General features: G+C 40.2%; 1 protein-coding gene and 1 non-coding gene across 7 annotated transcripts in view; one reads left to right on the top strand and one right to left on the bottom strand.

Moving 5' to 3' along the window:
• The window catches only part of PIP5K1B (phosphatidylinositol-4-phosphate 5-kinase type 1 beta), a 351,464-nt gene that overhangs the window by 234,661 nt on the left and 92,338 nt on the right, over positions 1–24,465 (top strand). For all 6 annotated transcript variants that reach the window (XM_064361684.1, XM_064361689.1, XM_064361686.1 and 3 more), the window contains 2 exons: positions 5,621–5,776; positions 10,036–10,180. In XM_064361684.1, the coding sequence (XP_064217754.1) occupies positions 5,621–5,776; positions 10,036–10,180 (301 nt within the window). The remainder of the gene's footprint in view (positions 1–5,620; positions 5,777–10,035; positions 10,181–24,465) is intronic.
• LOC135268770 (U6 spliceosomal RNA) lies at positions 6,588–6,691 on the bottom strand. The gene has a single exon (XR_010337123.1). It is a non-coding gene; the product is annotated as a U6 spliceosomal RNA (small nuclear RNA).

The raw sequence follows: 24,465 nt of genomic DNA, 5'->3' as shown, positions 1-24,465 counted from the left end.
AATTTTTATTTGTTAAATGGATGAAGATACCATGACATGTATACTGGATCCAATCTCCTTAAGGTCCAGGACAGATCTCTGTAGAGACTACCTCCACTACAGGGTAATTTGACCGTTCACTCCCTCTTCTGGCTCCACACCTCGTCCTTCCATCTGCTCATCCTCTTAATCATAGAAACAGACCTCTCAGCACTCCATCTCCCTCAGGTTCCTGGTGTTTCTTTTTCCTCCTTCATGAGTGGGATGCACTTGCTGTCTCACTTTTTTATTTCTTGTCACTATTCTGTGTACTCCTGCGGCTTTTGATCTCGCCACTCCACCAAAATATTCTTTCTATGGTAATCAACAATCATTGCTGAAGCCATTGAACAACTTTCAGACTTCTTTTTTTTGGAGGGTGGGAGGCCTGTCTTGCTCTGTTGCCCAGACTGGAGTGGACTGCAGTGACGCGATCTCAGCTCATTGCAACCTCCGCCTCCTGGGTTCAAGTGATTCTCCTGCCTCAGCCTCCTGAGTAGCTGGGATGACAGGCATGCACCACTACATCCAGCTAATTTTTGTATTTTTAGTAGAGATAGGGTTTCATCATGTTAGCCAGGCTGGTCTCGAACTCCTGACCTCAAATGATCTGCCCACCTTGGCCTCCCAAAGTGCTGGGATTACAGGTGTGAGCCACCGTGCCCAGCCACTTTCAGTCTTCTTCAAAGTCTCCAGCATGTGAGACACTGACATCAGTTCTCTATGAAATGCTCTCTTCAAACTCAGGACTTCCCTGGTTGCCTTCCAGCCTCTCTTCCGCTCCTCGGTATCCTTTGGAAACTTTTCTTCCCTGCTAACTCTTATTGTGGGTGTTCCTCAGGGTCCAGCCTCTGATTTGGTCTCTTCTTATACAACACTATCTAGGTAATTCCTCATTCTCCCAAGGGTTCAGTTACCATCTGTGTACTTGCAACTTACTCCCCACACTTCTAGCAAGTCTCCTGCCTATCCACTCTCCCAACTTAAGCATCTACTGGATTCCGCAAGCCCAGCATGCCCAAAATTGAATTTAGCTGCTTACCACCCCAGAGCCTGCCTCTCCACCTGGGTCCATGTCTTACAGAAGGCCACCACAATCCACCCAGTTACCAAGCAAGAATGCTGGCATCACCCCTTGATCACTTCCTTTTGCTGACTGCCCAGGTGCAGTCGTTCAGCAACACCTATCAGTCCTCACTCTGCAGAATCAGGAGTGCATCCCCTTCTCCCACAGTACCTGTCCTGACTCAGCCACTGTGTTTTTTGGTTTGCAGGGTTTTTGTTTTGTTTTGAGATGGAGTTTTGCTCTTGTTGCCCAGGCTGGACTGCAACAGCATAGTCTCGGCTCACTGCAACCTCCCCCTCCCGGGTTCAAGCTATTCTCCTGCCTCAGCCTCCTGAGTAGCTGGGATTATAGGCACGTGCCACCACGTAAGAGGGGGTTTCTCCATGTTGGTCAGGCTGGTCTCAAACTCCTGACCTCAGGTGATCTGCCTGCCTCGGCCTCCCAAAGTGCTGGGATTACAGGCATGAGCCACCACGCCTGGCCCGGTTTGCAGGTTTTATTATTATTATTATTTTACATAAAGTTGTGGCCCCAAACAGGTCTCTTTGCCCCCTGTTGTGTACCCATTCAATCCAATTTCCCCTACGCACTGCATCCCGGGAAATCAGTTTAAAATATAAATCTGCTCTTGCCGATTTCTGTTAAAAACCCTTCCATGCTAACAATAATAATAACGTTAAAGGAAATAAACGTCCATGGATTTCTTAGTGCACAAAGTCCTTAACTTTCACTTAGCACATTTCCTGGCACGCAGTAGGCACTCAATCATTATTTGATGAGTAATCCAATGAACGAATGGAATTTTCATCTAATACCACCATTTTAAAGGGTAATTAAATTATTAGAAAAGTAGACACTTTAAAACACAACCTTAAGATGTTTCATCAACTGTGGTTAATTCAAACCTCTTACTGTGTAAAGGCATACTCTCCTCCCACCAAGAAAATAGTCCCTGGTCTTCAAGGTTTTTTTTTGAAGTCAGTGTTTTCTAACCTTTTAAAATCCCTTCATCTTACCCACAAGTGAGTGATGCTGCCAGTGTAATAATGTCTACAAAATCCTGTAATATTTCCTGGAAATATTAGTCACCATTATGTTGAAACTTCACTGAAATTCTCCATACAAATAATTTATCTAAGGTACTAAAGCTTTGCTTCCTGAATAGAATATGAGTTAAATTCATTTATTTGTTAAAGAAAATTGACTGTTCTGAATTTCACAATAATGCATTTATTCAACAAACACTGGTGCACCTATTATGTATCTAGCACTACACTAAACAGTGATGACATAGAAAGCTTTTTAAATATTGATTAGTTCCTCCCTCAATAATTTAATAGTCTGTTTTGAGTCAGGGATTGAAACCAATGACAGATCTATAATGAAATAATTGCTAATATTATTTCATATGCTACTATGGGTACATGGAGAGAAAAAAAAGACCAATTCTTCCAAAAGAGAGCTCACAGAGAAAAATATGTTTCAACTAAATCCTGAAAACATAACCCCGAGTTCATTAAGAAGAGAGACAGGAAGGGCATCTCCAGGAGAAAGAATAGCATGTGCAAAGGCCTAATGGCAGAATGAACACGATAGGTTCCAATAAGGCAGAAGGGTGAGCTGAAAAGTGAACACAGAGGCAGCTGAGTGGCAGAATGCAAGGCTGGAAATGGGCACAGGATACCTATGGTCAGCCATGGTTGAGCCCAGGACAAATCCAGGCGTTTCTGCCACAAAAAAGGAAGCAAGCAGCCACCCAAACCAGCTTTCAAGGTTACCCAGTCGAAAGAGATCCTGCGATCCTGAGAATTGAATTTCTGCAAAATCCAAGCCCTTATCGGCTGAGTGAGATCATTCCTTTAAGGAAGAAACTCACCACTTGAGACAAAAGTGAACTCTTTGTTGTGGTGCTATGTGATCTTGGCAGAGGTTTGTTTTCCGGCCTTCTCTGTTCCTCATTATGTGTGATGCTGATAAAGAACAAAGAGTTCCTTCTTTTTCCAGGCTTTTGGCCCTCACTCCACAAAATGCCATGAGTATAGCTCTCCTGAGTGTCTTCCCCTCATTACAAGGCTCTCATCCTGATCGCATTTCCGTGATGCTGCCGAAAACCTTTTGATTATAGCTGTTTCTTGGTTTAGAGAAAAACATTAACCTAAGAACTGTGATATAGAAAAGCAGTTCTCAAACCTTTTGTTCTCAGGGCCACATTACACTCTTAAAAATTATTGAGGACACCAAAGAGCTTTTATATATGTGAGTGATAGCTATCTATATTTCACATATTAGAAATTAAAATTGAGAAAAATTTAAAATATTTATTAATTCTTACCAGGTAACAAAAAATTGTATGTTAACATCAGTCTATTTTAACATAAATAATTACAAAAAATAATTTTATTTTCCACAAATAATTTAGTGAGAACAATGGCATTGTTTTACCTTTTTTTCTGAAATCCTTAATGTCTGGCTTAATAGAAGATAAGTTGGAGTCTCACAACTGCTTCTGAATTCAATCTGTGGTGGTATCACAGGTCATGTAACATCTGGAAAACTCTACACATGTGAGAGAATGAAAGTGAAAAAGGCAAATAATGTCTTATGATGATGACGAAAATAATTTTAACATCACAGCTCTTCTGAAAGGGTCTCAGATACCTAGTGGTTTCCAACCCACATCTGAGATACTCTGATTTAGAAGTTTTAAAACACTATACTGAAAACAGGAGTTTATTAAAGGTCTATAAAAGTTAGCAGATAGAGATGATGGGTTGATAGGTGCAGCAAACCACCATGCACATGTATACCAATGTAACAAACCTGCACACTCAGCACATGTATCCCAGAACTTAAAGTAAAATTTCAAAAATAAATAAATAAACAAATAAATAAATAAATGTTCACAGATAAAATGTTAAGGCAGAGGCCAGTGTGTGAATAGTGACTTCATCCCTGTAAAACAAGTGTAATCGCTGTTTGAGAGAGTGGAGAATTAAGGTACACATGGCTTATTTTTTAAAGATTCAAAAATTTCTTCCCCTCAAAGAAAAACAAATTCAAGGTTTATCTTTTGTTTCCCCTCAGTTTAACCAGAAAATAGAACGCTAAAGAGTTAGAAAATGAAGCACCAAGTAAACACCTTAAGAAGAAAGACACCTGAGGTTCACGCTTCCCAGTTCTGTGACCTTGGGCAAGCCACAAGCTTTCTATCCTCAGTACCTGAGGTTCACGCGTCCCAGTTCTGTGACCTTGGGCAAGCCACAACCTTTCTATTCTCAGTTTCTGGACCTTGAAAAGGGCCTTCCTCTTCCTCACACATGTGGATAATTTGAGATATGCAATGTGAATGTTGGCTTCCAGACTCTAAAGCCCTCCGCAAATGTTATTTATTAGGATGATGATATTATGAATCTAAGACTGCTCCAGGGACAAAGAAACCTTCCCTTCTCTTTACATGGAGAGCTTGCCCCCCATTCTTCCCTCATTCGTGTCTCCCAAAGTCCTTCTCCAATTAAGTTCTTGCAAGCTGCCTCTGGGAAGGCCCTAGATGAGCTGTAATCTAAGCTCTGAGATTCCCAAGGCTAAACACAATTACTCTAATGCATTTACTATCAGGTTCCCCCTTTATGCAGACTTTTAAAGGAAGAGAGACGCTGCCAAAAACACATCAAGGGAAAGCATAAACTGGCCTCAACTGCCCTCTCCCCGTCCCTCCAGTGAAATTCTCTAGCAATATTAGGCCAAGAAGAATTATTGCAGCAAAGCGTGAGTGTAAATAAGGATGGCCCAGCTGCTGCTTAAGCAACTTCTATGGACGTGTCCTCCGTCAAGCCCCAGGCTTCAGCAAGCATGATTGATGATGAAGTACATTTTCATTAGTTCAGGTTCCCAACACACTTCTGAACTTGTTGACTGCTGTTTAGACAAAGATTGGGAGTGAATTATATGTCTGACATAAAACCATGACTTAGAAAAGACCTAAAGTGTAGGAAATTTCAGTGGAAATTCACAGAAAGAAAAAGCAACCAGAAGTAACTTGGCTAAATTGGGCAACATGAGCATAAGATTAAACATTGGCATGTTTAGAAATTCCCATTCCCAAGTTAATAAAACCAGGGTCGTGAGAATTCTCCGTACTTTACCATCTGCACTTATCAACCCGCCCATCCTCCTCCCAGCACTAGAAAAACATTGTTTAGAGGGGTGAAAATGATTCTTTAGCAGTAAAACATTTGAATTTTACCTCAAGTAAGACTTTATTTCAAAATCTGGACAGAAATTTTCACTCTTAATTTGCTCTAGGATATTCTGATTTAAGCCAAGTCATTTTGGACAAATAATACAGCTCATTCATCGTGTTCATCAGATGAAACAGACAATTTCATCTTCCTTTCCATATATATAAAATAAACCTCTTGTCTTCTATTCAAATAATGACTAAAATGTTAATAAATAATAGAATATTCACTTTTAAATGAAATATTAATGTGATTTTACAATAAATGTCTTTTATCTGACATTTTCCTTTCTGTCTAGCTTTGAAGGCCTCACCTTCTAAGAAACGGTGCAATTCCATCGCCGCCTTAAAAGCAACATCACAGGAGATTGTGTCCTCAATTAACCAGGAATGGAAGGATGAGAAGCGAGATTTGCTGACTGAAGGACAGAGTTTTAGTAGCCTTGATGAAGAAGGTAAAGATATGTCACTTTTTAAAAGAGAAAAAAGTTCTTGTGATTTATTTATACAAGTAAATTTGCAGAAGAAAAATTTAAAAATACCTGCTCTAAGAAATAAAATCTATTAATTAAGTTTTTAAAGGATAGCTACAGTGTCCGGCCCAGCTCTTTGGGAGGCCAAAGTGGGCAGATCATTTGAGGTCAAGCATTTGAAACCAGCCTGGCCAGCGTGGCAAAACCCTGTCTCTACTAAAAATACAAAAAAATTAGCCAGGGATAGTAGCAAGTGCCTGTAATCCCACTACTCCGGAGGCTGAGGCATGAGAATCACTTTAACCTGGGAGGTGGAGGTTGCAGTGAGCTGAGATTGCGCCACTGCACTCCCGCCTGGGTGACAGACCGAGACTCTATCTTAAATAAATAAATAAGCAAGCAAGCCACAGTGAGATACACTTCATGTAAGTTTTAACTACCACATAAAAATACAATTTATGGTTTATGATAGAAATTAGACAATATTGACTCAAAAAGAAAATTGTCTACTTCCACCATTTAATGGTAACAAATATTAACATTTTGTTGATTTCACTTCTAGACCTTATTCTGTGCATGTACACATACACGCATGCATCCGTAAACACACACACACACGCACGCAATGTAACAGTAAATTGTCTCTTCATTTAGGTCTTCTTTAATGAGGTTTTTTTTTCATACCTACTGGTAATACTCGGGAGGTACTTCGTGTTCTTTACTTTGAAAGCTTCATAACCATGAGCAGGTACCAAGAGAAGGAAAGAAAAGAAGTAGGAAGGAAAAAGCAAGGAAGAATATGGAACACTTCACAGATTTGCGTGTCGTCCTTGCACAGGGCCCATGCTAATCTCTGTATCGTTCCAAGTTTAGTATATGTGCTGCCAAAGCGAGCACTTTAATGAATTTAAATAAAGTTTTCTAATATTTTTCTGGTGTGGCTTGCACATATACCTTTTGTTAGACTTATTTCTTGGATAGATGCAAAGATATTGACATAGACTATTTTTCTGGATTTTTTAAAATAGTACCTTTTTTAAGATTGGGTTTTCTAGCTGTTTGTTGCTACAACATAGACTTCACATCTATTTTGTCTTTCTTTCTGGTACAATGATGAATAGAAGTGGTGCTTGTAGACAGCCTTGTCTTGTCCTGATTTTAAAGGGAGTGCTTCTAATGTTTCACTGTTGAAAAAGAAGTTTGCTGTATTTGATACCCATAATCAGGTCAAGGAAGTTCCTTTTTTATTCCTACTTTGCTAAAAGTTTTTCTTTTCTAAATCAAGAATGAGTACGAAATTTTGTCAAATACTTTTTTCTGTCTACCAAGTTGATCATTCATTTTTTCCCTTCTAATCAGACATGGGGAAATGACATTTTAGAGATCAGTATATTATTTTGAGATTCTCAGCATTTCCTGAAAATGTCTTCTGCTTTCTACAGGAGTTAAGACCTCTTCTAGGGGTTGTCTTTTCCTCAGCCTTTAGGACGGGGTGTTATTTCTCTTCCCTCTTCAGCAGCACTTATCCATATGTGCTATTTGGTTTCTTTCTTTTTCATCTTCCTATAAACTAACTTTTATCCAAAGTTAGTAATGATCCTCTCTGAATTGACGTCTCCAATTCCTGGCAGACATTCACCCCCTTCTCCTAAGCTTCCTGCACTGGCATCTCCCCCACTATACTACCTGATTTTCTGATAGCACATGCAAAACTACAGGTGTCTGTAGTCTGGGAAATAGGATAACCTTATTTTAAGATTATATTAGATAAGCTTTCAAGTAGTATCTGACCTCTAAAGTTAAAGCAGTGGATCCAATTGTTAATTTGGAAAAATAAATTAAAAGTATAATAAATATACTACACAGCATCTAAAAAGGCTGGAAACATGGTAAGTAGTGCACACAATGTATTTTTTTCAAAAGACCTATTTTACTCATTGCTTCAAATTTAGAGATACGACACCTTTAAAAGTCTCTGGAGGTCAAAGAAAAACCTATTGAGCATATTCTTTGAAAATAAAAATGTAGCAGACTATTATAAAATGAGCTTATCCTGGCAGTCCTCTTCATGCACGATGTTGAGTCTCTGAATCATGCTCTGTACTTGGGGAACTTCCGCTTGCACCAAGTCATCACCGAATTTCCTTCTAGTTTTTAACGGTTTGTTTTCTGGCATTCTCAGTATGCTAAGGTTATATTTTCTATTGCCATGTAACAAATTATCACAAACTTAGCAGCTTAAAATAATACCCAGTTAGTAGCCGATGGTTCTGTAAGTCAGAAGACTGGTTGCAACTCACACAGATTCTCTGCTCAGGATCTCAAAAGCTGAAATGAAGGTGTCAGCTGGGCTGAGTTCTTAAAGCGCTGAAGACGAGTCCTCTTCCAGGCTCATTCATGTTGTCGACAGAATTCAGCTCCTTGTAGCTGTTGGGCTGAGATCCCTGCTTCTTTGCTGTCTGACAGCCAAGAACCGTGCTTAGCCCTGGGGGCCATCCACATTCTCTACCATGCAGCCCCTCTGTCTTCAAACACAGAATGTCCTGCAAGTCAGCCCCAACACTTTGACTCTAACTTCTGGTCTCTGACCTCTAGACCCAGATTTAAAGGGCTCGTACGGTTAGGCGAGGCTCCCCTGGATAATCTCCCCTTTGACCAGCTCGATGTCAGCCAACTCAGAGTAACCTGAGTTACATCTGCAAACTCCCTTTTGCCGGGTCACATCACATAGCTACAGGAATAACAGTTCATCATGTTTGCAGGCCCCACAATGAAGAAAGAATTTACAAGAATATGGGTCATTAGGGGTCATCTTAGAGTTCTGCCTACCACACTGGCTTTAGAAAGAAACTGAAGGATATGGGCGCCTCAGGAAACACTTCTCTCCCTCAAAGAGCTGCTCCTCATGGGTTGAGGGTCACCTTCCTGATGATGTGTGACCTGGGACTGAGTCAATAGACAAATGTGTTTTGCTCTGTCACTCAGGTCATGTCTGCTTTGTGAAGTAAAGCTGGTATGCCCAAAACCTAGGTCGAAGACCAGCTCCATCTACCTTATAAGGAGTGGCAATTCATTGGACTCTGATATCAAATTACTTTTGACACTCAGTTTTCAATGTTACGGACAGTATTCATGTTTTTCTTTCCATTTAATGAGAAGTTGGGACCAAGCATATTGACGATTGCAAGCCAGGTGTCACATTAAAGTTGAAGCCTTTCTAATTTTTGAAGGTGGAGCACTTTGGTCATTCGTGGTTTTATATGACAGTCATCTGTTACCCATCGCTGCAGTTTTCCATTCCGACTTGAATTGGAGACAGAGATCCCAATATGTCGCCTCGTTTCCCAGACCAGAGTCCAGCCTATACCCTTCAAATCCAAAATCCAGAACCTTACACTCACACGAGAATGCCTATTATGGTCCCTTTACATTTACACACTAAGAATCCTTAATTTTGAATTTGTGGGGCCTGTAAAGGAATACCAGGAACACCTTAAAGTTACAATGTATTAGCATCTGCTTTAGGTCAGTCTGGGGGAATGATGAAAAGAGTCCATCTACCTAGACTCCAGAGAGATGGGCTCGGCCTTGAACATTCCTCCTTCCTCACAAGAATGGGCTCTTGCATAAGTAATTTCATGGGCCCCTAAATTAAAAAAAAAAAAAATAAGGGTTTTCTCATTTTTTGAAAAGATAGTTTTGCTGCTAAAATGTCAAAAAGAGTCCTGGATAATGTTTAGAAGTATTTACATGCTCAGATGGGGTTAAGGCAGGCTGGCTGTTAGTCTGTTGAAGTATTTGTTTTCTGGCTCTTGAAAAATTTGGGTTCTTAGATCCAACCTGAGAAACACAGATAGGGCAAAAAGGTTCACTGTCTGTTTATACACTTGCCAGTTATCCTTTTAATCTCTGTCAAATTATCTGCTTAAATTCCTATGAGTTTTTTTTAATGCCAACTTTTTGAAATAGTAAATCACTTTATAGGGCTTTTGAAAGAACATTCATCATATCATTTCCATAAGCCATTTTGTAAATTAATGCAATTTCCCTTCTGTATAACCCGTTTGCAAGAAGCTATTTTGCTTTTCTGCTGTAATTCAGAAAAGAGTACAGTTAATTCATAATTTAATTTGCAGCCCAATAGGTAAAATGAATGCCTTTGACTCATTTAGATTATTATGGATACTAAAGCTGCATTTATTCTTGAGATTCATGAATGTGTGTGTTGCTTTCGTTCCCAGCCTTGGGATCCCGACACAGACCAGACCTGGTGCCTAGCACTCCATCACTGTTTGAAGCTGCTTCCTTGGCGACCACAATTTCATCTTCTTCCTTATATGTCAGTGAGCACTATCCACACGACAGGCCTGCGCTCTATTCAAACAGGTAATACTTAGTGCGGTCAAATAACCCATCCAGCTGTTACCATGTCAACATCAGGCCTGAAACAATATCTCTAAATGAGGACACGTCGTCTCTAGCAACCAGGATGTGCCTGTCATCTGCCTCGTAAGTTGGAGAGAAAACATGTTTGATTTTTACTGTGGCAAAAGAACATTGGAGGAAAAGCCCTCATGATTTTTCTTTACAGTTGTTTATTATGTCGTGTAGAAATGATATGCTTGGCTCGATGGAGGAAGACAAATCTTTCATCATTTTTATTTTAGTAGATTTTTTAGGAATGTGTTTCTTTAAAGCAAGCACTCTTAGTTAATATTACACAGGTAGTGCAAAGATATTATAATATTCTCTTTTGGTATGTGTGATCTTAGTGACTATGGTAAACAGAATAATGCCCCCTGCCCCAAGATGTCCACATCCTAATTCCTGGAACCTGTGAATATGTTACCTTATATGGCAAAAGGGACTTTGCAAATGAGATTAAATTTAAAGATCCTGAAATGGGATGAGTATCCTGAATTATCCAGATAGGCCCACTATAATCACAGAGTTCTTGTAAGGGGAAGACAGAAGAAGAAGGGTCAGAGTCAGAAGAGGAGACGCAGCATCAGAAGCAGAGGTCAGGATACCCCATTTGCCCTGATGTGATTATTATTCATTGCATGCCTGTATCAAAATATCTTGTGTAACCTATAAATATACACATCTACTGTTTACCCACAAACATTAAAAAATAAATAAATCACATTAAAATTTTTTTAAAAAGGAGCAGAAGTCAGAGAGAGAAGGAGTTGAAGATGCTGTGTTGTTGACTTTGAAGGTGGAGGAGGGGGCCATGAGCAAAGGAATGCAGGCAGCCTCTAAAGCTGAAAGGGCAAGAAAGCAGATTCTCCCCTAAAGCCCCGACAAAGAAACACAGCCTACCCACAGCTTGAATTTTAGGACTTCTCCCCTCTAGAGGTGTAAGATAATAAATTTGTATTGTTTTAAGCCACTGTGCTTATAACTGGTTATGGCAGCCATAGGCAACAAATACAGTGACTCTAAAACATTTAATGTGACTTTAAGTATTAGGGTGGATTATTGACATTTCTTAAGTGAAAAGGTAATTTTTTATTTGGTATTTTTCCTTTTATAAACATAATATTCTTGAACATTGGTTCTAGTGTTAGAAAATAACATCTTTACAAAGAGATCACATTGTCTATGGGATACACTATTTTATTGTCTATTGTTATATATGTAGTTTATAACTAACTTTAATTCCAAGAGAGGGACTAATAGATATGGGTTCAATAATTGTCTATTAGATCCTGCATAAAGTGGATGTCACAGTTAATATTGTGAGAAGACACAATAGTGAGAATAGTTTTACCAAAAATAATGAAATATCATATGATTGTCTGCATTTTACCATTGATTTGAGCGCATCTTTAGAAAACTGAATGTAACAGAAACCCAGGACATTTTTGGAAATTGTATACTCTCTAGCAACTTTGTGTGCACTGTTTTATGCAATCTATAAAATGTTATAAAAGTAGAAACAAATTTTTAAAAACAGAAGTAAAATAATAATTAACTGTTAAATGTTAGACTAGTTCTTACTGAAACCTAGCTCTCAAGAATCAAAATCAGATTTATGCAAGTGAAGAATTTCTTATGCTTTAAGTCATTTTCCATCTCCAGCCTAGCAGCTGAGTTGCTTTCCAGGAAGAAGAGTAAATATGGTAGATTTATTTTTAATGTATGTATATCCATAAAGTCTAGCTTAGTGTTTCGGCAAGTTAAAGTTTGCTAGTTGGACCTGCTACAGTAATTCTTTTTTGTTGCTATTTCTTCCTCTCTCAGCTAATACAAGGTTAGGTAGGCGGCAGGTTAGGCGGCTAGTCTAGGTACAGAAAAGTAGAACAAGTGGGTAGCAAGGCAAGCCACAGATCTTAGCTGGGCCTAAGTTTGCATTGTTCTATTCCAAGAGCCACAAATAAGGCTCTATTAAAAATTATTTCACTCATCTAAGCTATACAGAGTTATTTGATTTGGTCAGTTTCTTTGGATTGGAGAAATTTAAAATGACTCAAATTAATGTTTAATACTTACTGTTGAATGTTTAAATTTGGTATGGAAATTAGTCAAGCAACAATCTTTCCTGTCTGTTTGGTGCAGCTGAACACGTGGGTCTATATAAAGTTGTTTTGCTCTCAAATATAAATAGCAGCCCAAAAGATAGCTGGAAAGTTGCAGGAAGTTCTTAGCAAGGTAAAAAACAATTCTCATATGAGGCCATGATGATTTCTTACAGTTTGCTGCTGTGGTAATTATTGGGACATATAATCGGATGTGCTCTTAAATCATTTACTGAGATTTTCAGCCAAAAATAAAAGGGTTTTATTTTGTGTTGTTTTGGTAGCAGTAGTGGTGGTGATGGTGGTGGTGGTTGTAGTTAAGTATCGAGTCTCTTGACCAGAGGTATTCGACTCTTGGGTATTCATAAGGTTTTCCCGGGATCTGACACAGCCTCATCCTGACTCTCAATCATCCCTGGCCATCCTGGAAGCTACCTCTGCATGCTCCCAGAGCTGTGTTGTCATTCTCGGTATTTTTATTTATGCTGATACTGGCTGGCAAACAGATTTGGAGGGGGGAAATAAAAAACAGTTATCTATGATATTTTTTCCTTTCTTTCAAATATGTATTGAAAACAAGTGCATTGTTTTAATCTTCTTTGGCACTGTATCTCCAAACTGCAATTTGGTATCTTATATTTCACTATCAATCAAAGTTCAGTTGCAAGAACAAGAAACCACTTTATCTTAACCAGAAAGGGATTTAATCTAAGGAGCTGGGTGCCTACAAAGTCTATGGAAAGGCAGGGGGCATGGGCTCCAGGCTGGCACCAGGAACTCCATCCTGGAACATGCCACTGAACTGGGCCATCAGACAAAAGCATTTCAGTGAGCCCAGAGTGTTTTTTCAATAAGCCAGCCTTTAAAAACCAAGCAACTTCACTAAAATACCCAGCTTCTTATGCAAAATCAGTATCTTTGACACCTTATAATTTTGGCTCTGTTTCCTCCTGGAATTTATCAGCTGGAGGGAAAAACCCTGGACCCCCTAGGTCACTACCCTCTGCCTCACTCATCTGTACTGTCACCTGCCTTGATGTGCGCAAGAAGCTGATAGCAAGGCCTCGGGTCTTAATCATGGACTTAGGGAAATCATAAGGGTAAAAGGCATGAAGGTACTAAAGAACCCAGAAGACGACAGCTTGGGAACTCCCAGAAGCAATATCCCTATTTCCCTGACCCGCCATGCCCAACTCACATCATTCAATTGGCAGACTTCACCAGCAAACAAAAAAAATTGCCATATTTTGTTTCTATGGTTTTTTTTTTCCTTTAGAGCCCACCTAGTCCTACTTGGTGTTTCTTTAGGCAGTGAATAGACACTATTCTAAATCTCATCTGGCCAACTGACTTTCAAAACCTAATCCAGATAGCCTGGAAAAAAAATTCATTGAAAAGAAAATATGTTGAATGTTGATGTTATAATTTACATATGAGATTTTTCTCTTTATGAATCATTTTTCTGTTCAGGCAAAGTGGTCTGTTTTCTGATTTTGACATTATGTTACACATATCTGTGCTAAAATAAGCTGTAAATACTTCAACTAACAGTTGTCATTCTGTCAGTCTTTTTAGAATCCTTAGGTTGGCAGGGTATTGATTAGTACCTGGATACCTCCACACCTAAATTATATACTACAGTTGGACATTATTGTCTCTTAGAATTACGCCTTTTTTTTAAGGATTATTTTTTGTAACTTCAAAAACTAATAGCAACTTGTTCTTTTTTAATGTACTCCAAGAAAAAAGAATGGAAGGAAAGAAAGAGGAAGGAAAGAAAAAAGAAGTATTATCTTGAAAGTATGTGTCTAACCTACTGATTGGGAGAACATATTTTCAGGTTGCACCGTGCAGTCTTGTGTTAGAGCACGCAGATCCTAGGAATAAAGAGAACCCATCAAGGGCACTTGCTTCCCAGTCAACTAGTGAGATCCAAGTTCTGAATTTTTGATACTTGCATTTTTCTTTACTAGTAAGAAGGCTGTTCTTTTAAAAGAGTATAAATTAAGCACTAAGAAATACAGAGGCAGCTTTTCTTTGCTGCATCTACTGTGAGAATGAAGACCATTCTCAGCAATCAGACTGTCGACATTCCAGAAAATGTGGACATTACTCTGAAGGGACACACAGTTACCGTGAAGGGCCCCAGAGGAATGCTGCAGAGGGACTTCAATCACATCAATGTAGAACTTAGTCTTCTTAGAAATGGAAAAAAAAGAGGCTCTGGATTGACAAATGGCAGAATAGCAAAGGAGCTGGCTACCATTTGTACTATTTGTTGTCATGTACAAATAATCATCAGAACCTGATTAAGGGTATTACACTGAGCTTCCCTTACGAGATAAGGTCTGTGCATGCTCACTTCCCCATCAACGTCGTTATCCAGGAGAATGCGTCTCTTGTTGAAATCTGAAATTTCTTGGATTAAAAAATACATCCGCAAGCCTCCCAAAGTGCTGGGCTTACAGGTGTGAGCCACAGTGCCTGGCCAATGGGCTTACGTTAATGTCCACCTATATTATTTGTTCTATCAGTTATTGGTGAATTTTGCTTATTAAAAACAGCATGGCAAGGGCAACTTTTCTATCATAATATCAGTCTTACTTCAAATCACCAATAATAATCTAATACAATAGCAGCTAGTTATTGGACCCTATTAAGGACTGTGTTAAGCCCTTTATACATATCAAGTGATTTAATTCTCACAGCAACTCTGTAAGGTTATTCTATTTATGGTCTCCATCTTACATCAAGGCCACATGGCTAAGAAGTGGAGCCATGACTTCCAGCAACAGCACAGATATAGAATATACAGCTTCAGGTGATAAGTTTTAGTTTATGCTTTTAGTGGAAGTTTGGTGACATCCATAGAAGTTCTCTTCTTCCTCATCTTTTTGCCTTTTCTTTTTCCATGGGATTTTGAATGAGGATTTTCATCTGCAAAGATGTTAGAATGTTCAAACACTTTAAAAATTTAACATTAATTTAAATTTATCAGAAACCTAAAATAGCTGTTTCCTCAAGTTATTTCCAATTCTCCAGGTGGACTCCAAATCACTACGTAATCATTGAGAAAAGACTTTTATTAGAGATGTTCCCGCTGGGTTTAGAAAATCCTATCTTCTGTTGATATAGCAAGGTCAGCAGGAACCTTTAATATTTACAAAATGAAGGGAAAACAAAGTTAGTTGCACAAACTTCCTAGTGATTCCAATCCCCTAACCGTAATCTCAAGGGGAGGACAGCACAACTGTGTTACCTGCTATGAACTTCACAGCTACCTGCCATACCTAGACACCACTCTAGGGCTGCACAGCCCCTCGCGGGATGACGTACTTGTTGATGCTAAACACTGAAGATGACCTCTTCCTCTTCAGACTCTTCGTTCTTTTATGTTTCCTAATCTGATTACTTCCACCTTGCAAACAGACCTTCCTACCCCCACCACCTCAGATGGTGGTGGGTAAAGATGCTCATGCATCTTGCTAAATCGTCACTTAGGACATTAGCTCTCAAACTGCCACTTCTAGTGATCTGACGTTGGGCAAGTCACTTGCCCTTCATGTTTCCTCATTTGTAAAATGTGAATTACTGTAGTGCTGCCCTCAAAGAGTTTTTATAAAGATTAAATGAAATAACAGAAAGCACTTACACCTCCTGGCGTATAGTAAGCCCTACAAAACGTTTGTTGAAATAAAATAACCAAGCGATTTGAGACACTAACACCTTGCAGCTTCCCCATGGGTGTCACTGTAAGGGGCATGATGTTTTTGGCAAAAAGCCATCACGGAGTACTTTGTTAGTCAAAGTCCTTTCAGGAAAAGGAAAACACACTTGGAATTTCGAAGGGAATTGGTTACAGAGTGTGGGGAGGCTGGAAGACTGAAGCGGGTAGTGGCAGAAACCCAGGTAAATAACTGCAGGAGGCAGCTCCCACCATCAGCTCTGCCATGTTACTAGAACATAGATGTGCTGCCACCGTGGAGAAGGAACAGTGGCAGAGGATGCTACCTGAAGAGCTGGGATAGTGCAAGAACATAGCCACCTGCCCCGAAATGGAAGAAAGAGAAATGACAGAGGAAAGCCAATGGCTTCTGTCCTCTTGCCACTTCATCCAGCTCCTGCAGTGCCTTGACTGACAGGACCTGGTCAAGGGGCCTGTGGGATACAGTTTGCCAGCTCTGGGCCCCAGCATGGCAAAGTAGAGTTGAGACAGGATAAAAACAACCACAACACATGGAGCGAAAGCTAGACGGACATAGGATCGTTTTTACAAAAGAGAGGAAACGGTCAAAGCTTTACAAAGTTAGAGTGTAAGTACAAGAACAGGAATCAGTTTAGACTTTTATAGTTTAGACTTTTATAGAAGTAATCACGGAACCAATTTATTATCATTTATTATCCTAAATTTTTTAGTGATCTGTGCAATTAGGGACTCCAGTATTTACCAAGTCTGTCTGACGATCAGTAACACATTCCCTGGTACTGTGCTGGTTGTAAATACTCATAGAAATGTCTTAGCTAATTCCAGACACATGGGATAAATTAAAGGGTTTGGCATCACTGAGTCTTGGCCAATCAAATGTAGCCAACTATTCAAACCGTGTTCAAATAAGGCAAACACCGAGCTCTGACCAAGCCACTTGTTTCTGTGCCTCACATCGATTTTCTATACACCACTTTCCTTTTGCCATCCATAAATTTTTTTCCACTACATGTCTGGCCAAGACTCAGCATGCCAAAACATCATACCCCTTACAGTGAATTACAGAGAATTACTCAAAGATGCTTGTAAGCTGAGGAACCCCTCTGATACCCCTCTGATAAGGCAGCTAACACAGTTTGGGAGCAGATAGCCATGACCCACGCCCTTATATAACACTTCTACTCTGTTAGCAATACATAATTTGTGAACCCACTGCCCCACCCCATCTTATCATCTGAATCTTACTTAGTCTGGAGCAAACACACAGAACCAGGGAAAATATGGTCACATTAATTTATTCTTGGTAAAGAGAAGGATTTAGTCACCCTTTCCCGAGTGTCAAGAAATGAAGTCGTCAAGTAAATGATGCCACATGTTTACAGAAGAAGCAAAAACCTTCCTTATTCTTCAGTCTCTCAAGAGAAGAATATTCCATTTTAAAAATTAGAACCATTGTAGGCATGCTGGCATTACCAGTGAAGCTGAGTGGTGTCACATCTCTCTCTAGTTGTAGCTGAGTCACATGCTGAAAAAATTGGAACTTGGCTGGGAGTGATGGCTCACGCCTGTAATCCCAGCACTTTGGGAAGCAAGGCAGGAAGACCACTTGAGCCCTGGAGTTCGAGACCAACCTGGACAGCTTAACAAGAACTCATTTCTCTATTTAAAAAAAAAAAAAAAACAGCTGGGCATGGTGGCACATGCCTGTAGTCCCAGCTACTTGGGAGGCTAAAATGGGAGGATTGCTTGAGTCCAGGAGTTCCAGGCTGCAGTGAGCTATGATCAAGCCACTGCACTCCAGCCTGGGTAACACAGTGAGACCCTGCCTCAAAAGGAAAAAAAAAAGGAATCTGTAGAAGCTTTATAATATGCCTGTTAGTTTAGTTCTTCCTCCCCACCCCAGAAAAAAACAAAGTAGAAGAAAAAACATGGATTTACATCGCATTAGTCTGCACCTGGATTTTACCAGATGTCTTTTTCCTTTTTGACAAATTATAGAATTACTTCTGAAGTGATTAGCTTTTCAAATGATCCCTCATATATTTCTGCCAGGGCAGGAAATTGAAGTGAATTTTTTAGAGATCTAACATTATATGAAGAATAATTTAGGATTCAGCATTAATTCAAAGAACATTCACATTTTTTGAGGAATTCATGTGTGATAATATTTCTAGGTGCTTTTTGTGTGTGACTAAGATTTTTTAATAGATCCAATTTATGGATAAATCATATTGCCAAAAAAGTGGGAAAACTGTTGGCCAATGTTTGAGTATTTTAACTGACAAAAAAAATGACTTATTTATCCATTCTCTGCCTCTTAATTCTGGGACTAAAACACCATGTCTTTATTTTCCTTGACTTAAAACACTAGTGCTATTTCTCTGGAAGAATGGTTTGCTGGTAGTGAATGTACCTCTGTAGACACTTTTCAATTCTCTGCCCACCTTCATTGAGGCTCAGGAGAAATGCTTCTCAGTATGATTGGCTCCTATATCAGGGTATCTACATCTGGAAATGGGGCCCTGAAATCTGCATTTTGGCAAGCTCTTTAAGAAATTCTTACCCACACTGAGATATAAGAAAAAAATTCTTTGGAAATAAACTCTTCTCCCTCTCTATTCTTTCTGGGTAGTGAAATGGCACCTGCCTTGTGGTTCAGCTGAGACACAGCTGGACTCTTTCAAGAAATTAAGAGGACATAACATGTAATGCCCGAAATATAAAACCATAGCAAAGTGGATGTTTTCAGATTCTAGTAAGAAGAACAGGACCTCCGTTCCTTTCTCATACCTCAGACATGCCTGGGCAGGCCCTAAGCAAAAGTGACTTTTTGCCTTAAAGGTGTTAAAAGAAAAAGTTCAGCTGAATTAAATGTAAAGGAGTTTACTTGAACAGTGAACAGTGTGTGAATCGGGCAACCCCCCAGAATCATAGCAGATTCAGAGAGTCCAGCGCAGACACATGGTGGAAGAAGATTTATGGTCAGCAAAATGAAAGTGGTGTACAGAAGACCAGAGAGAGGTACAGAAAGAACTGACTTCGTCAGAGCTCGACGTTTGCCTTATTTGAACACAGGTTTGAACAGTTGGCTGCATCTGATTGGCCAAGACTCAGCGATTGGCACAGATGTAAACTATAGTTGGTTTATACGTCTGCTTGTTGTAGTTATGGATGTACAGAAAAACCTTTAGGCTGAACTTAAATACGTAAGGAGGCGGCTTTAGGCTAAACTTCATTTAATGAAGGTGTTTTAGGTTAGCAACTCCTCTGGGGAATGCTTCAACCAGCCCCAAACCTGCGTCCCAGTGTGGTTCCTCTGACCCAAAGCCAACATATATTTATTTCTGCCCAGCAGCTCTTCTTGACCTCCCTCAATCTACAGAGATCCTTAGTTCTGTAGTCAAACAGGGTAATTCTCTTTCAGAATCTTTGGCCTCCCCTGACTCCCCCTCTTTGCTTAAAGGTCAGCTTGGTTTTTCTGAGCCCGGAGAATCCCCCTCTCAACCCTGACCGTATCACTCTGCTGTTTGGTTTGTCCAGGTAATAGTTGCCCTCTTGGGTGAAGCTGGCCTTATGCAAATTTCATCTCACCCTAGACAGCCCCCCTGGCCAGCAACCTCACGTGGGGCCGCACCTTCCCAGGAGCTTGTCCACACCCATCAGCTGCCTTCCCTGCCATGGCCTGTCTTTGAGATGTTTCCCTTTGCCCTAGCCACTGTATTCCCATTTGCCTTCTGAGCCTAGCTCTTGTGTTGTATGCGAAGTAGTGGTGCCTGTGTGGGCCTGGGGTCTGTAACAGGTAAACGTCCAGGTTCATGTTACCGGCTCTGGCCATGTCTCCTCCATCCAGAGACCCTCTCGTTAGGGGCTCTGAAAGAATCCCAAGATTTATTTTTGTTTCTCTGACATTCCTCAAATATACAGGAAGAGTAACAAACAGAATTTCTTCCATGGCAAGTAGAAACTTGATCCCCAACATCCTCTGTTTAATCCTTTTGTTATCTATGGAATCATCACCACAGTGGTCAGCTTTATCTCCTGTAATTTAAAGGACTTGTTGATTTTTGGGGGAGGAATTTCACCGGGGAAGTCCTCTAACATAAACCTGCTGCCGAGGACTCATTTACTTCACAGAACCAAGCTGGCCCAGCCTCCCCACAGGCAGACCCAATGCCGCTACCACAACCTGCTTTGCATTTAGCTCATGATTGTTATGGGTGCCAGGAGGATTGGGTAAACGCAACGAGGGAACTAGGAGACGATGGTAAACTCTCCATTCAGAATATTAATCTAAAATGTAATCATTTAATAACCTGTTTTCAAGGAGAAAGTAATAAAGGTGAAATGGATAATGATGTGAAGGAGCTCATTATTTTTATTGCCAGCCCTATTAAAAATTAGTGTGTGGAAGGGCACAAAATAACTTTAAAATGACCCGACTTGTTTTCAAAATGGAGTTAGCTAAAATGCAAATTTCATTCTGATGGCTACACGGGGCAAAAATAAAATTAATGGTAGTGTTTCTCTGTCTTTTCTTTCATTGCTTGTCATCACACTGGAAGAATGGTTCTGACTAAGCCCTTTGTCTGGGCGAAGATGTTTTTGTCTTTCATTTATACACAAGTGCATCTAGGTTGGCGTCCTCCTAATTCCACGCAGCCTCACCTGCTGCTTTTTGTGTGGTCACTGAGTTGTGACAGGAGAGAGGTGAGGCATTCCAAGGCCAGGCCAAAGCCCATTTGGGCAACCCGTTGAGGCTTTGCCTTTTCCCTGTTCATCCTCCTGCCTTTCCAACCTAAGTAGCAAAACTCATCCTGAAAGAATCACAGAGCTTTGGAAACAGGAGGGACTTTTGGCCATCATGTCTTCTAGCCCTTTTATTTATTTAAAAAAAAATTAATGTATTGATTGATTTTAAAATTTATAAATCATTTATTTTTTTATCAAAATTCTATGCCCAGAGTTTAACAAATAGTCGTCTAACATGTGTGAAGAAAGAAAGCAAGTCCTGGTCTGCCTCTCCCTACACAGTACTGTCTCCATATGCAATCACTTCCAGCTCTTTGAGCTGATTCCTTTGGCAATGAATTCGCTATCTCTAAATAACATGCTTATATTGCTATTTCTTGATCTATCGGGTATAAGCATTAGCTGATAACTGCCCACTGTAGAAGATGACGATTTAGCTGTCTTTTCTGCACCTGCACGTACTGCGTATGTGCACTCTTCCCACCCCCTCCTCCTACATTCTTCTCGTTTCCCAGTATAGTTACATCTTGACTGTAGTCTGATCGATGTGGAGCATTTTATTAAGGCCATGTGAATAGTGTTTGAGTTTCCTTTCCTGCGTGACTTCCTGTTTTTCTGGTAATAAATAACTGTCTTGTTCTTCAGCTTGCTAAGTTTTCTGTGTATTTTTCCTTAATGGAATCCTAAGCTTTCCACCAGTGTCTTCATTGCTTCTCACACCACTTAAGCGCGTGAGGTTCTGTTCATTTTATCGTCTCGCAGTTTTCACCGGGCCCTTCCGACCAGCCTGGACTGGACTGGTTGCCCTCTAGAGCCTGATGTACAAACGTTACCTGCTGCATCATCCTGGGGGTCCTAGTCACCTCTTGTCTGTATCGGTTCCCTTGTTTGTCGTCTCCTACATCTTCCTCTTTGCTTCTTCCTCTTTCTTGATTTTACTCCCTCATTTTGGTGGAACACATTTTCCAGAAGAATCTCCAGCTTCCTCCAGTATGAAAAATATTCATTGCAGGCAAAATATTTGAGATCTTGCATGTCTAAGTCTTTATTCTAACCCTAACACTTGATTGATAGATTAGCTGGCATAGAATTCTAGATTGCAAATCTTTTTTTTTCTAAACCTGGTGAAGGCTCTGCTGTCTTCTAGTTTCCAGTTACCATTGAGAAATCCAGTAGTGTTCTGATTCCTGATCTGCTGCATATTTCCTTTCCTTTCCTTCCTTATTGTTTTTGCAGAACCATGTAAACTCTTCAGTTTCTCCCAGTGTCTCAGTATTTCATAATGCTAGGCCTTGGCATAGGTCTGTTTTCAGCCAGCATGCTAAGCACTCGGGGCCTTTTCAACCTGCAAACTCATGTTTTGAGTTTGGAGAAATTTTCTTAACTATTTTCTTATTTCCTCCTCTCTATTTTCGTTTTCCTTTTTGTAATTCCTTTTATGCATACAGAATCTCCTGGATTTGTCCTCTAATTTTCTCTACATTTCTCTCTTCAGTCCCATCTATTTATGTTTCTGTCCTAGTTTCTGAGAGATTCCTCAACTTCATCTCGTAATCCTTCCACTGAGTTTTTAATTTCCGTTACCATATTTTATAAGCATTCTTTTTCGTTCACTGAGATTTTATTTTTTTAGCAGTCTTTCCTTTTTGCATGATTGTAATTTCTCTCTTTTCCTGAAGATATTAGGATTATGCTTTTTGTTTTGCTCTGATTTTTGTCTCTTCTCTCTTTTTAGTCTCAGTTTTCATCTAGGCTGCCTTTTTCTCTTTGTTTTAGTCTTCCTGTTCTATACTGGAGGTTTTCTTCAGATTTTTTTGGAAATCTTCATTTGTCTGCTCAACTAAGGTGTGAATGGGAGACTAAAAAGCTGATTAGAAGCCAGCTGTGGTGGTTCACACCTCTAGTCCCTGCACATTGAGAAGCCAAGGTGGGAGGATCGCTTGAGCCCAGGAGTTCGAGAGCAGCCTGTGCAATATAGTGAGACCCCAACCCTACAAAAACTTAAAAATTAGCCAAGCATGGTGACACACCAATAGTTCCAGCCACTCAGAGGCCGAGATGGGAGGATGGCTTCAGCCCGGGTGGTTGAGGCTGTGGTGAGCTGTTATTACAGCAATGTACTCCAGTCTGGGCAACAGAGCAAGACTCTGTCTTTGAAGAAAAGGAAAGAAACCCTGACAGGAAACTGAAACAGTTGAGCAGAGCTTGTTGGCCAGCACGCCATTGAGCTGGTCAGACTCCCTATAGGAGATGCTTCCAGTTTCTCGCTTGGAGGAGAAAGACCTGGCTGTCAGCTTTCTGGGACGTCTGGCAGGAATGGGTGTTCACCTCCTCTCTCTCCTCCCTCAATTACTTCTGGCGGCCCTGGGTCCACATATCATGTTCTATATCTTCCTCAGGGAGATCAAATCCTCCAGTTTTCTGTTGGAATGGGGAAGGGTTTTTGCCTGGGTATGTATTTAGTGGCATTTCCCAGTGGTAGCTCAGGATTTTCCTCTCTTGAATTTGCTGAATTGATTACTACCTGTCCATATGCCTTTCAGACTCCTAAATTTTGTTTCTCTTAGCCTCTTCCAATCTTCTGCCCTCTTTATAGGTTGATGTCCTTTTTTAATCCTTTATTATAGTTGTAGACAGTTGAGTGTATCAGTAAAATTAGATGGGAATGTGTTCCATCTGCCTCTGCTTCTTTGTCTACAGATCAAGAGAGGCCCAGAGAACTGCTGAGTGAAGATTCTAAGGTTTGCAGCATAATTTAATAGCAAAATTGGAGCTAAGACTTACAATTCCTGACTCCTTGTTCAAGGCAGCCTCCTTCACAATAGACAAAATCGTTAATAATGAGTCAATCCATAATCAGTATGTTTCTGATTGGGTGTGGATGAGTTCAGAGAGTTCTTTGTATCTTAGCTTTGATTAGTATCTCATCACAAGACAGTAACCCGGGAAATGAGGACTTCCCAATGCCAACATGCCCCACAGACAAGCCCTGCCTAAGACAGGACTAGTGGAAAATGTTAATACGACAGCAGTGGCTATACTGTTAAACTGCCCCAGGTAACTGAAGTCACACCAGATCTCCGCTACATGTGGAAACAAACAAGGTTACGGTCAAATACCCAAATTTCACCGGCTCTTGCCCCATCTGCGGGGGAGGGGGCAGGCCCATGGTCAAGTGCTGTCCAAGTATACCTGTAGGTCCCCAGAGGTGTCTCCTGTGTGCTCACAAACAAGTCCAAACAAGATGCTTGTAAGGATGGAAAAAATGAAAAATTTTGGCCCTTGAGAGACTATAATAGTTGTATAAAGAGACACAATAGAAAGCAAATGGTATTTAATGAAAAATCTACACAAAGTGAGTCAGGCAGACAGGTTAGCAAAAATGGCTGGCCTGGAGCTCTGTGTGATGCCTACGGTAAAGGAAGAGTGCTACAGGGCAAGAACTGCACATCCCTGATAGTATCGCTCATTGTCCTTGGCGTAAGTGCTCAGAAAATGTTTCATAATTATCCAAATGCAATATTTGAGGTGCTCCTGGTTGGTTGAACCAAGAAGGGATACCAAAGTGACAACGTTGCTTCATAAAGAGTTGAATTCCAAGAAGATGTGCATTGATCACTTTTATCTATGTTTGTAACAATAATTAATACATCAGACTTTTCAAGTGCAAACAAATGCATTGAACTCATCAG

The sequence above is a fragment of the Aotus nancymaae genome, unplaced genomic scaffold, assembly GCF_030222135.1.
Source record: "Aotus nancymaae isolate 86718 unplaced genomic scaffold, 86718_ANA_hifiasm-v0.15.2.pri h1tg000041l, whole genome shotgun sequence".
NCBI lineage: Eukaryota > Metazoa > Chordata > Mammalia > Primates > Aotidae > Aotus > Aotus nancymaae.
This window is presented reverse-complemented; position numbering and strand designations above follow the sequence as displayed.